The sequence below is a fragment of the Pholis gunnellus genome (genome assembly GCF_910591455.1).
Source record: "Pholis gunnellus genome assembly, chromosome: 22".
In the NCBI taxonomy this organism is placed as follows: Eukaryota; Metazoa; Chordata; class Actinopteri; order Perciformes; family Pholidae; genus Pholis; species Pholis gunnellus.
Window position 1 is genome coordinate 8619525 of NC_136549.1, and position 13803 is coordinate 8633327.

Sequence of the window (13803 nt, forward strand, 5' to 3'; positions counted from 1 at the left end):
TCGTTTCATTTTCCCTTTACACTCTCATTTTCCCTTCAGCTCACAAACCTAATATTTGCCAGGCAATGCTGGCGTTTCCACAGAGCAGAGTCCATATTTGTTCAGTGTCTGTAAAGCCAGCCATGTGAAATGAGCCGAGCTGATTGTCTACCGCCATGTCTTACTTTCTCCTCTCTTTTCTCATTTATTGTTTTTCCTCTATTATTTCTAAGTGATGAAACTCAAACGTATTTTATTCCCTCCCTGCATTTCTCAAACAACTAAATCAGGAAGCAATGTTTAATCAGTTTATTTTGCGAGTTGAATTTTGACATCGTCAGGCATAACTCAAGAGAGGCACAAGGGGAATGAACATGTGGAAAAAACGCCACTTGACACCATTAAGGCTGCAATCCACTCCAGAGTTTAAGGTTGTGTAGGAGAGAGAGATCCAACACAGCAAATAAAGGACAGTCGATCGGAGTTCTTAAGGTCAGTGCACCAATAAAAAGCATTGGGAGCTTCTTGAATTGTCGTTATTCGTGACAAGTCACTTTTTCAAAGCGTGGCAAGGACGACGGCTAGAAGACTTGAATGTGCTGTGTTTGTACAGAGCAAATGACTTCTTCAACTTGAACTCATTTGTGTAAATTATAAACAGGATGAGGCGGAGTACAGGGCCAATGACTAGCGATAATACACGGCCTCAGGCCGAAGCATCCGTCTTGGTCCAATTCAGGAATAAATGCATATCTGGCAGGCTGGAAAGTGACAAGAGAAAGATCTCACAGCAAGAGTGTCAGGTCGGCCTCGTGGTTAGACGGTCCTGTAACCAGAGGGTCGCCGAGTTCAGCCCCACAGCAGCCATCCCTCCCCGCTCACACAGTTTAAGTCTATTAACTTCAAATTCTCAGATATAAACAAGAGGCACGGAGCTATACACACACACACATTTGCATGTAAAAAAAAAATAATGAAGGCCACCATATTAAAGATCACCCCCAAATCCATCTTCAAGGCACTTTAAGACGCGATGATTTTGAAAATCATTAAACTTCGTAACAAAAAAGGAGATAACCAGTAAACTTTTCCCAAAAAAATAACTATACAGTAAAGGCAAAATAGTATTCAAAAACAATATATCACACAGCCCCAAAATATCATATATTAAGAAACCATAGTTCCGTACTTGACAGTTCTTTTCACCATCATTGTGATATCTCTCACCCTAAGAAGCTTTCTGTGCTTTTTCATTCCATCATGTTGGGCTACACAATAGAATATTGAGCCTATGCTTTGACAATGAATTTGGAAGTTGTTGAAGAACCTTTCTGACAGAAGGCCACATTATACTCATGGGGTGAAAACCTGTGTGCATGTTTGTGCATGAGCATTATCCTTTCTATAAACACCTCGTACCCAGCTGTTCAAAAACAAACTACCAGCGTCACAATGTACACGTCAGTCTCTGTCATTACCTAAGAGTGCACCAGTTTAATGCCCTGCCCAGTGTCCAGTACAGCCGGTGGGAACCAAGCCAGCTTACACCTCCTGAAGCAGCGCAGGAACACGCTGCACACCCAGAACAGGTTGAGGCCACAGCACCAGTTGGACAGGTGCACCATGGGATACGTAGCCTTGGGAAAGTGGGTCTTCCAGTGCTTGGCCACGTCGCTTCCCGTGGGCAGGTGTAGCGTATAGTCGCTCCAGCGCTTGGACACGCCGTATGCCGCCGTCACGGTCCTTCCCTTTTCTGACCACTGGGTGTCGCTGTCCGGGTTGCAGTTGAACTCCACCCATTCGGCCGTGAAGTCCCCGAGGAGGGGGACGTCCCCGGGCTCCGGGTCCACCCTGGCGGCGGACAGCTCAGCACCCTGCACGGCTACGTAGACGCCGTCCACCCTGCGGATGTCCTTCACCCAGGGGAGGGAGTTTTCCGTGTCCAAGACGAGGATGAGGCGGGAGAAGTGGCCCGCGTTCTTCTCCTTCCACAACTCCAGCAGCTGGGCCATGTGGACGCTCTCGCCTCCTGCAGGAGAGGAGGTTAGATAGTGAGACGGAATAATACAAGTTAGTAACCCTGTAATCTGTATATTAAAGGTCTTCTTGAACCACATATTTGCATTCTTATGTTTTACTTTGCTCAAACTATATCCAAACACACTTGTCGAGATAAACAGCTGTGGTTATAGAACCAGTGTTGTGTTCAAGGACATTTCAAACAGGACACCTGGCTGTTGATGGACACTGTGGCTTTGCAGGGATCAAACCTGTCAACTGTCACTTGAGGGACTGTCCGTCTCTAACCGCCGTCATCACAACCACACAAATTGCACGAAGATGCTGTTCTCCAGATGGCAGAGTTCAAATATGAGAGCTGTGTGGTACCTCGCCAACAGATGTACCGAAATTATTTCCGTTTTCCTCAAAATCATCATTTACTGTAATAAAGTGGCAAGGTAAGTACATAAGAGCTAAGGAGGAACATGACTCCGACTGTTGGCAAAAGAGCAACTCCACAAAAGGACTGATTTATAATTGGGTATCAAATTGGTCTCCTTCCACCAAAAAAAAAACAAGCCGATTTAGAGACACTTCTGCTGCATTACGAAAGCAGTTTGCAGGTAAGTATCCACGAGTAAAGCCAAACGCGTTCTTTCATGGATCCCTGTATAATTGAGGACACTGTCGCACAAAGTTTTCATAATTACGGTGATAATACGACTTGAAATCGGCAACTTTTCTCAATTCGGATTCCTGCCAAAACAAGCCCACTTTTTCAGAATGTGTACAATTACCCACTGAACACCGACTGAAAGGGTCCATTCAGGATGGCGACAGAGGGAAGTGATTATCGTTTCAATGGGGGGATTTTTTCTTTTTTTTGTTTTCTTGTTTGCAGCGTCACGCAGAGATAATGCGTCAAGTAATCTCTGAACAGAGGCGCTGGAGCTGACGCGGTGTGAACCTGCTGTGATTCTCATTTCTGTCTGAACCCGTCACAGAAGCTTCTCTACTGGAACCAAACTTCTGTCCTTCACAGCAATTTTCAACCCTTACGGCTTACTCGTCTGATCTCGGCATTTTGGACTCTGATTAGCAGAGAGGAGGGGAAATGAAAAGAATGAAAGTCAAGACTGTAATGAAAACTGAGTCTGCAGACAGAATACACAATATACCTAATGCCTTCTGACACAACAGCTTTGCAGTAAATGCTGCTTTTGTCTTCACCTTTTGTTGTAATCAAGTCAAGTCTTCAGTAATAAGGGACTGAAGACTACTAGCCAACTTTAAAGAGATATCCAACCCACAGTTCATTGTGAAGATTGACAGTAGCAAATTATATCTTTATGATGTTTAAAAAACAATTTCAGCATCCTGTAGGGAAGTTTTCATAGAAGAAAGAAATGCAACAGCACATGCCAAAATAAAGGATTCTTGCTCTAAGTGAAGGTGACTGTGCTCATCTTCTTAAGTGAGTTAAAGCTCGGGTTGGTAATCTTAAATACGTTATTTTGTTATATTTGCTGATATTCTCATTACATCGCAGCAGCAATCAATAAATCAAACGCTCAGACGTACAAGAACAAAACTCGGGTACGTGTGGCTGTTGAAGGAGTCTACCTGCGTGCCTACAGTAGCAATTTCAACTTGAACCCGTTTATCTGATATTTTAACCAGCGTTTGACTTTCACTTGCCAACTACTTTTTCCACACACTCTCAATCTCAACATGTAATGTTCGGCTGTTGCACCTGTGATAATCAAATTGTAATTTCTACTCTTTCAAATTGGATATAATACAATCAATCACTGGAATAATAATAACTCTACTGGTGGAGTAGAATGGTTTGTCGATAGATTTTGGAAGGTGGGTGTTCTTATATCTTATTCATTTAATCTCATGTTACTTATTGCTAAATGCGATTTAATGTAAGGCACATTGAGTGTACCTGTAATGAAATATGCTACATAATTAAAATAGCCTGGCCTTGCCTAGAATGTTAAGCACACGGTGGTATTGCAGTCAAATGAAAAATATCAGTGTCAGCTGAAATAAGCATGAAAATCACTGGTCTAAGTAACACATCCCCAGAAATGTGTTGAGCGAATAAGAGAGTGGGTTTTAACCGTGACGACGTGGAGGCTCTTACCAGCTAGAGCCCAAGCACCGGTGCCTTTGTGCGTGTGCCCGCTGTAGAAAATCAGATAGGTGTCGTGACGGGGCCCGTCTTCAGTACGAAGCTCCAGGAAGCTGCGTAGCTTCGTCTGCAAGGCCTCCAGCGTAACACCGCTGGTGGAGTAGTCGCAACCAAACGTCTGGATCATGTGGTGGGAGAAGAGGCGCTGCACGTTGTTCAGCATGCCCGTTGAGCGCATGTTCAGCTGTTGGACCTGCTCGGGTGGTAGGAGAGTGGGCTGGCCGTCGGCGCTGGACGGAAAAAATAAAGTTGAGATCATGTGAGAAATACTTGGATTTTAATCGTTTTTCTTTTTTATCTTCTCCGAGAGAGACTCAAATTAGGTGGCTTGTCGAAAGCAGACAGATGGGGCGCAAGAAAAAGAGACATGAATGAGTGAGGAGCTGATAGCTTGACACACCCGAGGAGAGGAGACAGAGAGCGGAGGATGAGAGCGGAGGAGTAGCAGTGTGCATCAGCGAGAGGAGAGGAGACAGAGAGCAGAGGATGAGAGGAGATGGGGGGGGGGGGGGGAAGGAGATGGAACGGGTAGGAGCGGTAGATCACTGCTGAAGGAAATGACATTAGCCTCAGGGAAGTAAAGGAAGTCAAGAATGGAAAAAAAGGAAGGGATATGTAGAGGAGAATTGAGCAGGGTGACAAGAAGTGAGAATGGGAACCGAGGTTAAAGAGAGTTGAGGGAAAAGTGATTCTTTTTTAAAGTGTGTGTGACTGATAATAACAAGTGGATGACAACAGAGGGGGAACACACACACACACACACACAAAGTCAAGGCTAGCATCTACTCAGAGCAGCCATACATTTTCTTCCCATCAATAGGCTTGATGTTATTCATGGCCAAGCGAATGGCAAAGCCATTCTTCACTCTTCCAGACATCTGCATAACTCACCATCACATTATGCTCTGTGCTCCCATTATCACCTTCAACCTCCCCTTGAGAAGGACGGGGCGGAAGGTCTGCCTGTCATCTAAATGTGGACACTCCTTGTGTGCGCTATAGCTTTCCGTGTTATATACGTCTGCTAAAATAGATATAGCACACTTGGTCATGCTGCAACCTCTGCATGGCTTGCCAAGCTCACCGTTCACCTAAACCCCCCCCATCTAATCTTTTCAGATCTCATGGCGCCCAGGGGAGTGAAGGCTCGTAGTTTGAGGATTCAAACCGCATCCTCCCCCCCCCCCCCCCCCCCCCCCCCCGTTACACTCTCTCTTTCATCATGTCCTTTCCTCCACAGCTCTCTCAGAGCTCCACCCCTCCCTTCCTCTCTTTCACAATTCCTCCCCTTCCTGTCTGTCTGTCCCTTTTTCGTTTTTACCGCCAACCCTACTCACCGTTTACAACCTCAGCCTTCTCCTCGTGTCCCAACCCCAACCCCCCCCCCCCGCCCCCACCCCCACCCCGTCCTGTCATCTAGCCCTCCCCGTTCCAGCCAGCACACCTCCCCTTCTCACCCGTATCTCTCTGATCTCCCTGTGGGGCTCTTGTCGTTGGGAAAACATGATCTGCAGCCATCAAACAGCCCATTATTCACGGCTGCATTCTCATCATGCTCGCAGACCTCCCAATGGACCCCGCACATACAGCCTCGCATACAGAGCGTCTGCAGCTCCAATAGGACATGGGCCTGCATCCAAAAATCACCTGGAGAGTTGAACATTACGGCTGGCATCCCCTCCGAACGCTAGAGCTAACCATCAGCTAAAAGGCTCAATACCCAGAGTGTGGTCATATACATATATATTATATCAGCCAAAAATCTCTCAAAAGGCAAATATGGAAACACTCATGTATAATTGACGGCTAGCTCTTGCTGCTTAGGAGGAGGAGATGTGTCGGCATCATCAAAACTAGTTGAAGAAAAAAAAAAAAAAAAACCCCACTTACGCCAACTGAAAGGGTAGTGGGAGAGTCAGCAGCAGCTAATGGCTAACTGCTCCAGCTGAACAACTTGGTATGCTGCGGAGAGGGAGCACTGGGATGATCCCTCAAGGGCCCAAACATTAGCAGCATGTTTATGCATAGTTATTGGCCTATTTATCCAGTTGGTTTTGTGTTAACCGAGGAGGGAGTTGGAATGAGCGATCATATTTACCCGCGCCCGTGATGCCAAGAAAAGGCTTCGACAAGGGGAAAATGTTTAAGTGTGAGTGAGGCGTGTTCTGTTGCTGCTCTAGTCCAGACCTTCTTAACCATGGCAGTGTGCTTAAGCCTTTTGCTTCATGCCTCACTGCCTCACTCGAAGGCTACGCTGTTGCTTGCCACTACTGCACGCGTCTCTACATTCCCCGTGTCTCTTCTCTCTTCAGTACCTGCAGTAAGCAGTAGGTATGACCAGGGCGTAGCCAACACAGGTTCCCCCCAGGCAGCTGCCCAGCTCGTGGAACAAGCCGTGGGTCAGAGACTCCAAAGGCAGCACCACCAGCAGAGCACAGAGAAAGAGGCCGTTGGAGGGCTGCAAGAAGCAAAAGAATCACGAGTCACTTACAGCTCGTACCAAAGCAAACAGACCCAGCTAATTGGTGGTGACACTTTGCATGAGTTACACAACATGGGACTGACAGCGTTATTACGGCAGGACAAAACATGACAGGACCTAACGAAATGAAGGCAAGATGCAGCGTGTGACAGCAGCCTGAACATGCATCACAAGGATCCATCCATAACAGAATGATTACTGTAGTGCATGAGGCTGCACTCTCTGGGTTGCCTTAAATCTTGTAGTTTCTATTCTTTAGATTTTAATGCTTGAAAGTCAACTTGCAGATACACTCAAATACATATTACCGAGTGGAAACATAAAGCAGATTTTGTGCGACGAAGCACTGTTAGGCAATCACTTTCTTGGCATGCAATGCAATACAGCATCCTCAAAAAGCTACTCTGATTTCATAGCATGGCAATGAATCCAAGAATGCAAATCAATACCTGCATGCCTAAGTGGAACCATACTTGAGTTTGCATAATATATTGAACTGCCCAAGGTATGCCCGGAGTGAAAAATGGGTTACTCTCATTCATTTAACTTTTATGAAGTTGTTTACTGCTTAAATGCAAAATACTATATTCGCCAACGTCTGACTATAGTATTGAAAGCACAATGCAGTGCAAAAGGAGGAATTCTAAATATAATGCAAACGAGTAGTGGTTCTCACAGATAGAGAATTGGTTTGCAGAAGTCGATCTCAAGCTATGGGAGTATATATATATATATATATATATATATATATATCTATATATATATATATATATATATATATATATATATATATATATATATATATATATATATATATATATATATATCTATATCTATATACAGGACTGTCTCAGAAAATTAGAATATTGTGATACAGTTCTTTATTTTGTGTAATGCAATTAAAAAAACAAAAATGTCATGCATTCTGGATTCATTACAAATCAACTGAAATATTGCAAGCCTTTTATTCTTTTAATATTGCTGATTATGGCTTACAGCTTAAGAAAACTCAAATATCCTATCTCTAAATATTAGAATATCATGAAAAAGTATACTAGTAGGGTATTCAACTAATCACTTGAATCGTCTAATTAACTCAAAACACCTGCAAGGGTTTCCTGAGCCTTGAAAAACACTCAGCTTGGTTCAGTAAACTAAATCACACGTATGGGGATTATCACAATATTCTAATTTTCTGAGACAGTCCTGTATATATATATAGATATATATATTAAAAATATGAAAAAGCAGTGAATCCAATGGAACACAAAAAAACCTCGTCCTCAAACATTTGCATGGAGATAAAAGGAGCATCTCTCCAACTATTGCTAGTTTCAAGGTGTGCAGTTATTGCTGAGACTGCATTAGATTGTTCCAACATTGTCGTTATTTTGTGTTTCGCGTGTACAATATTACTGTATTCCAACAGCAAAGGTAAATAAAAAAAAAAGCCGTAAAACATTTTTAAAAAAAAAGAACACATAACAGGAGCTCAACACAAACCCGTATACGAGTGCAGACAGCCCACTTACACTGGCAAATTTGCAACTGACATCAACAATGTGCAGATTTCAAATTAGGACTCAGGCCCATGAGACTCTGACAAGGTAAACGTCTAATAAGGCAAAATAAGTTATTGCCGCTCTTTATTCAAGTAGATAGGGATATTAAAGCGCTAATTAAATTGGTTCTGCATGAGAGCAGAAGTGCCTCTGCTTGGGGAGCAACTACTAACTACGCAGAGCCACTAGCATCTCTCTTCAGAGTTTATAACATGGGGTAAATGATAGGTTTATAGAGAACTTGTCATGAAACTCAAAGTGCTATAAATGTAAGAGGAAGAGAACAGGACCCTCGCCTTGATCTATGCTTTCTATGAAAGACTTGCTAAACGCTCCCAAGAGGTTTCTTTACAATATGACATGACTAGAATGATGCATGCATAAAAACAGCGAACGACGCTTTGCAAACTTTCCTAGAATAGTTTATGACGATAATCTTTATGATACGAGTTAAAGTAGTAGTATTCCCTCTTGTGTCTCCTACCTGCCAGGACACAGCTCCGAGTATGACCGTTGACAGCATACTAAAGAACACCAGCCGCTCGGAAATGAGGCAGAAGTGTCGGATGCCCCTGGAGGCCATGACTTGGTTGAGACTCCGGCTTCTGGATCGCTGAGCCTGCCAAGCCTTCTGACACTCACTCAACTTGGTGTGGAAGCCCCAGATTGTCATCAGCAGAATGATGTGGCAGATAAACCAGAAGAGGCCAAACAGACAGAAGCCTGGAATCACCAGATACCAGAGCTCCAAGTGGCCAAGCTACGTGAGGCAAGAGAAAAGTGTGAACCACAAAATGAACATTTCTAATACAAAAAGCTGTATCATCACTCATAAATACTGTGGAATAAAAAGGTTACAAACTGTAAGAAATGATTGAGTTTGAAAGTCACATGACGGCTCTAAAGACTCATAATGGAAATGTCAATTTTTGCGAAAAAGCGCTGAGTGTACCTTTAAGGCAGCCAGGACAAAGAAGGTTAGCTCCGTCAGACTCAGCGGCAGCAGAGACAGCCTCCTCCACACCGTCCCGAGGGAGAGCACCGGTATCCAGCGCTCGCTGGGCCCCAGCCCACTGAAGTACACATCCAACACAGGCTCACACAGCAGCCTGCCCATGTAGCAGCCTAAAGCATAAGGGTTGGCTGTGATGCCTAAGGCCTGGAAGAACACGAGAGAGGTGACCAAGGCAAAACTGACCAGGTTAGGCAAAGCCAGGAGGGATTTCATCCTCAGGTCCACTATGAGAGCCCCCAGGGCCACCACCAAACCTACAATGGCCACCGACTTGTGAAGAAGCATGGCAGTGCTGGCAATGCCAAATCCCAGGAGCTCCAGTAGCTCAGTTGACGTGAGCAAGGTGGGTTTGTTACGGATTGGGCTGATTATTCGCTCAGTTAAAGCCCATATCATTTTCATGATCACACTGGACAACAGGAGATAGTTGGCGACCAGCTCCTTGACATTTGAATTCAAGCTGGAGCTGTTGAGGAAGCAGAGAAGGCCAAGCAAGAAGCCACACCACAGATGGAACAAGCTGAGACTCGCTTTCTCCATAGCAAAGTAGTAATAGAGGATGCTGGCAATGCCCAGGACAAAGAGGCCAAGGATGAAGATGACCAGGATCATTGGTTCACTCGTCACCTCCCAGCGCGCGTACATGCCAACGCATACCGCCACCAGGAGGTTGATGCTGGATAGGTAGCCCAGGAAACACACGGATGTAAACATGTCCACATCCTTGGGCTCCGCCGCCGTCAGCTCCTCTTCCTCTTCCTCCCGAGCCATGGCTGATTTAAAAAAAAAAAGCTTAACCAAATACAGTTAATTTCTTCCAGTCACCAGTCTGACTTGCACAGGTTTGCATATGGAGGACAACGCCTCTTGATGACATCCTCCAAAATCAGCCCCTGTGAACAATTCAAAAAGCAGTGTTACTTAAGTTCCTAAGTAGCTTTAAATCCAAATGTCAGGCTCTTAACTACTCATGTCCAACATTACAATGAATAAACTCATTAAATAACGACAATGTTAGCTTCATTGTTGTTCTAGAATCAGTTTACATATTCCTGACTTTATAAAATGTCTTGATACGAGATACAATGTCTGAATATAAGCTACAGTATGATTTTCTCGATCGCATAATGATAATATGGTTGGCGTTAACGCAAGGATAAACGGCAAAATAGTCAACGTATCACCCACATGAAACAGTGACTGAGGCCCTGCGGTGAGTTTATGACTATGTGGCACTGCAGCCGTGAAGTTTGCTAACTTGCATAGCTTCCCTGCTGACTTTTCGTTACCTGGTTAGCTAACTTAACGTTTTAATGCTGTCTCTCTGCCCGTTAAAAGAAAACGTAGCGGCTCTTGCACAAACGTCACCGTAAGTACTGTAAAAAAAAATACGTAAAGTCTTTATTGTCCAAATGTTACTTACATGTTGTTTGTTTAGATGACAGCAGCAGTGCTTCCGGATTCTGAAGTACGGCATCTCGCAAGTACCAAAACACTCGAGCTTCGTTTTTCTTCAGGCTGGGGATATCGATATACTTTAGCTTTAAACTACATCTGACGTACACCAATCACCGAAAACTTAACTTGACATCAAGCAGAAAAAACGTTCCCTTCTTCCAACGATAATGCACCGACAGAACATTCTTATTTCTTTTGATGAGGCTTCGCTCAGTTTCTTCTTTTTTTTTTACATCCCGCTTTGTTTTGTCACGCGTGAAGAAAGTAGACACTGCGATGTGGAGAATGTATGTGGACAGAAATGATGAAATAAATACTGCAATAGTCAGAAGAGCTTATTGAAATATTTCACAATATCAGAGTTTGGTTTGATGTTCGTGGAAAATGTGACAATGAACTGAATCAGTCTGGGAAATCATACTGTAATAACTTTGCATTATTTAGCATTTCTTAAAACTGTGGTAAAAGGTTAATGATAGGAAATATAAAATAATATTGATATTATATTGGCAGGCCCAAGCATTACTAGCCCATATCTTCAAAGAAGATTATAGCCATTGTTACTACCATTGCAGGAAATGAAGAGGTGGAACTTAATGAGGGCTCAACTGAAGTGTCCCAGTGAATTAGCATGCACAATACCAGTACTACTGGATCTAGTGCCCTAATGTAATGCAGCAATAATCAATGTAATTTATTACACCTGCTTTTTTTCTCAGACATGTCAGAATGTCTGACAATAGCAGATTGATGCTTATGATGGAGAACCTCAAGCTTTAGATATATTGCAAAAATCTCATCAGATCAGAGATCTTTTTTTTTCAAACGATGTTACTGGCTTGAGTTATATATTTTTTTAAATCACATGATGCAACTAAGGAAATACACTATTCATGAATCAACATTTCAGTCATGCACTGTATAAAAAACATATGTTATACACATTATTATGAAAACAAATCACTGTTTCATGAGCATAATGTCCACAATAGTGATATTCCTGTTTCTGACTGCGTATTTCTGACTATTCATACCAATAAAAAACCTTTTACTTGCTCCAGTGCTGCAACTCACACCCCAAAAGTCTTTATCAGGGGCTTTGTAGACCAAGATAAACCCATTGGCCTCTAGGATAAGAAGCCCATTTACTGCATTACTGAGGAGAAGCCTGTTAAATGGTTTATTTAGGATTTTCTACTGATGCAATGTGATAATTTGTAACGATCAGGGGACCATCAAGAAGCTGGCTTACTCAGTACCCTGAGGGTACACTAAAGCAACCCAATGCATTCATCTGTGTGCATTTTTTATGCTTGTGTTTTTCTTAGTGTGTGTGTGTGTGTGTGTGTGTGTGTGTGTGTGTGTGTGTGTGTGTGCTTTGATCAGATGTTGACATAAGGCACAACTGGGAACACACAGTGCTTTAGCCCCCTCAACTGCTTGTGCACACAGCCCTCTTTTAGACTGTTTATGGCTGAGAGTAGGATGTATGGATATGTCTTGAGAAAGGTCCTTGTTACCGAAACGTTGACTTTTACAAAAATATAGATCAATGCAGATACGTTTGTACAGGAATTGACTTTTTTCTTTGGAATGAGAGTAAAATGTAAACACTGAAATGTATAATAATATATCTGTCTTGAGCATTTCAATTAACCAGAAACATTAAAATCCATTATGAAGTGAGGATTTTCACTGAATTATGCTAACAATGCTAAAAGAGTTGATTTTATTTTTGCCCAACAGAAAATATTTCCCCACACAGGTGTGATTGATAACATCAATTATGGCCCTGTTCTATTTCGGTAGGCCCGGGGCCTGGTAATGTGCTGCTGGCTCACTGGATTGACTGTGACACTAAATGGAATGGGACCTTAATTAGTTTTATCAGTTACAGCTGTGTTTACCCTGCTATGACATGTCAAAAATGGCTGCTGTGAGGAGGACCGACTAATGGTTCTGCTCTCAGTTAATTACTGTGAGTAGAAAATAGTTAAATCTGGTGCCATACAGAATATTTGTGCTTTAAAATGGCACACCACCTGGACAACAACATCCGCTTACTCTGAAAGGCCTTTGTGGTGCAGCTACAGAAGTCTATATGAAGGGTGTAATGCTTTTAAAGAGAACCAGAGTGGAACTGATTGATTGATCCTCATCCAGTATCTTTTACAATAGAGAACTACAGTGGTGTCTGTTGGTAACCTGGAAATGTCATTACTTTGGTCCCAGGATTACAAAAACTATTCTATTGGTCATGTAAAGATACACCAGTGCTGTGAACATGCACTAGCAGTTGCAACCTAAACCACAAAACAAAGTGGCCTACAGTATGTGTGTATATGCATGTCCTCTAAGATAAAGAGCAGGTGAATAACCTCTCACAAGAAGAAGCGGTTTTCCTCATAACGACAAGGCAGCTACTAATAGAACACCAAGAGGTCATTAGAGCCTCTGTTAATTCCTTCCATCATCCATTTATTTCTGGATAAAGGACAAGATATGTAATACGATGAAGAAGTCACCACATTTATTTAATTAGGGCTTTAACGTTGCATTCATGCATAATTGAGGAATGCAGTGTTAAAGTAATTTCCCAAAACTGTGGTGTGTGTGCAGGCCCGGTATAATGAGCTATTACTAAGAGGAGAAATTACATTCCTATACAACTAAATTGCACTCTCAATTCATGTTTTGAGGGAAACATATTTTCTCTCGGATTACGGTCGCAATTTGTGAAAGTTTGAAACACGTGGTTATCATTGTAAATTGAAACAAACCGCAATGAAATTGCTTTGTTAATTTTAGGCAACAAATCCACTTGTTTAGGAATAAACTTCATGGTTTGCCTTAAAGTTAATATCAAATTGAAAGAAATCAAAAACGCAAGCAAAGTACTTGGTTAGGTTTGGGCAACAAGAACAGCAGTCTCCTGGGTGAAGGTCCTATAATTTCTTTATCCCAGCCACCAATGACCATTCCGACTTCCTCCTCAACTCACGCGGACTCATTTGTAACTTATTTGTGATACATCAACATCAAACCATATGTTTCTCCTTATGGTCTTGTGAAGGTTAAAGCTCTGAAAGATACACAAACACACATA

At 42.8% G+C, this 13803-nt stretch overlaps 1 protein-coding gene across 2 annotated transcripts; it reads right to left on the reverse strand.

The window, feature by feature from the left end:
- Positions 1-274: 274 nt before the first annotated feature.
- On the reverse strand, positions 275-10712 carry tmem168a (transmembrane protein 168a). Of its 2 annotated transcripts, none has more exons than XM_079183481.1 (6): positions 10663-10712; positions 9177-10132; positions 8709-8984; positions 6496-6638; positions 4133-4410; positions 275-2008 (listed from the first exon to the last, which is right to left on the reverse strand). In XM_079183481.1, the coding sequence occupies exons 2-6, from the start codon at positions 10008-10010 to the stop codon at positions 1458-1460; spliced, it is 2082 nt and encodes a 693-aa protein (XP_079039607.1). In that variant the 5' UTR covers positions 10011-10132; positions 10663-10712; the 3' UTR covers positions 275-1457. The 2 variants fall into 2 exon arrangements, with proteins under 2 accessions (XP_079039607.1, XP_079039608.1); XM_079183482.1 differs by lacking the exon at positions 10663-10712 and adding an exon at positions 10529-10649.
- Positions 10713-13803: the final 3091 nt, after the last annotated feature.

Bases quoted from the DNA above. Each gene is read 5' to 3' on its own strand.
- tmem168a (XM_079183481.1), bottom strand. From the start codon at position 10,010: ATGGCTCGGGAGGAAGAGGAAGAGGAGCTGACGGCGGCGGAGCCCAAG. The intron at 8,985-9,176 runs GTACACTCAGCG...TGCCTCACGTAG, and splicing joins TTGTCCTGGCTGCCTTAAAG to CTTGGCCACTTGGAGCTCTG. The intron at 4,411-6,495 runs GTACTGAAGAGA...TTTTCCGTCCAG, and splicing joins ATACCTACTGCTTACTGCAG to CGCCGACGGCCAGCCCACTC.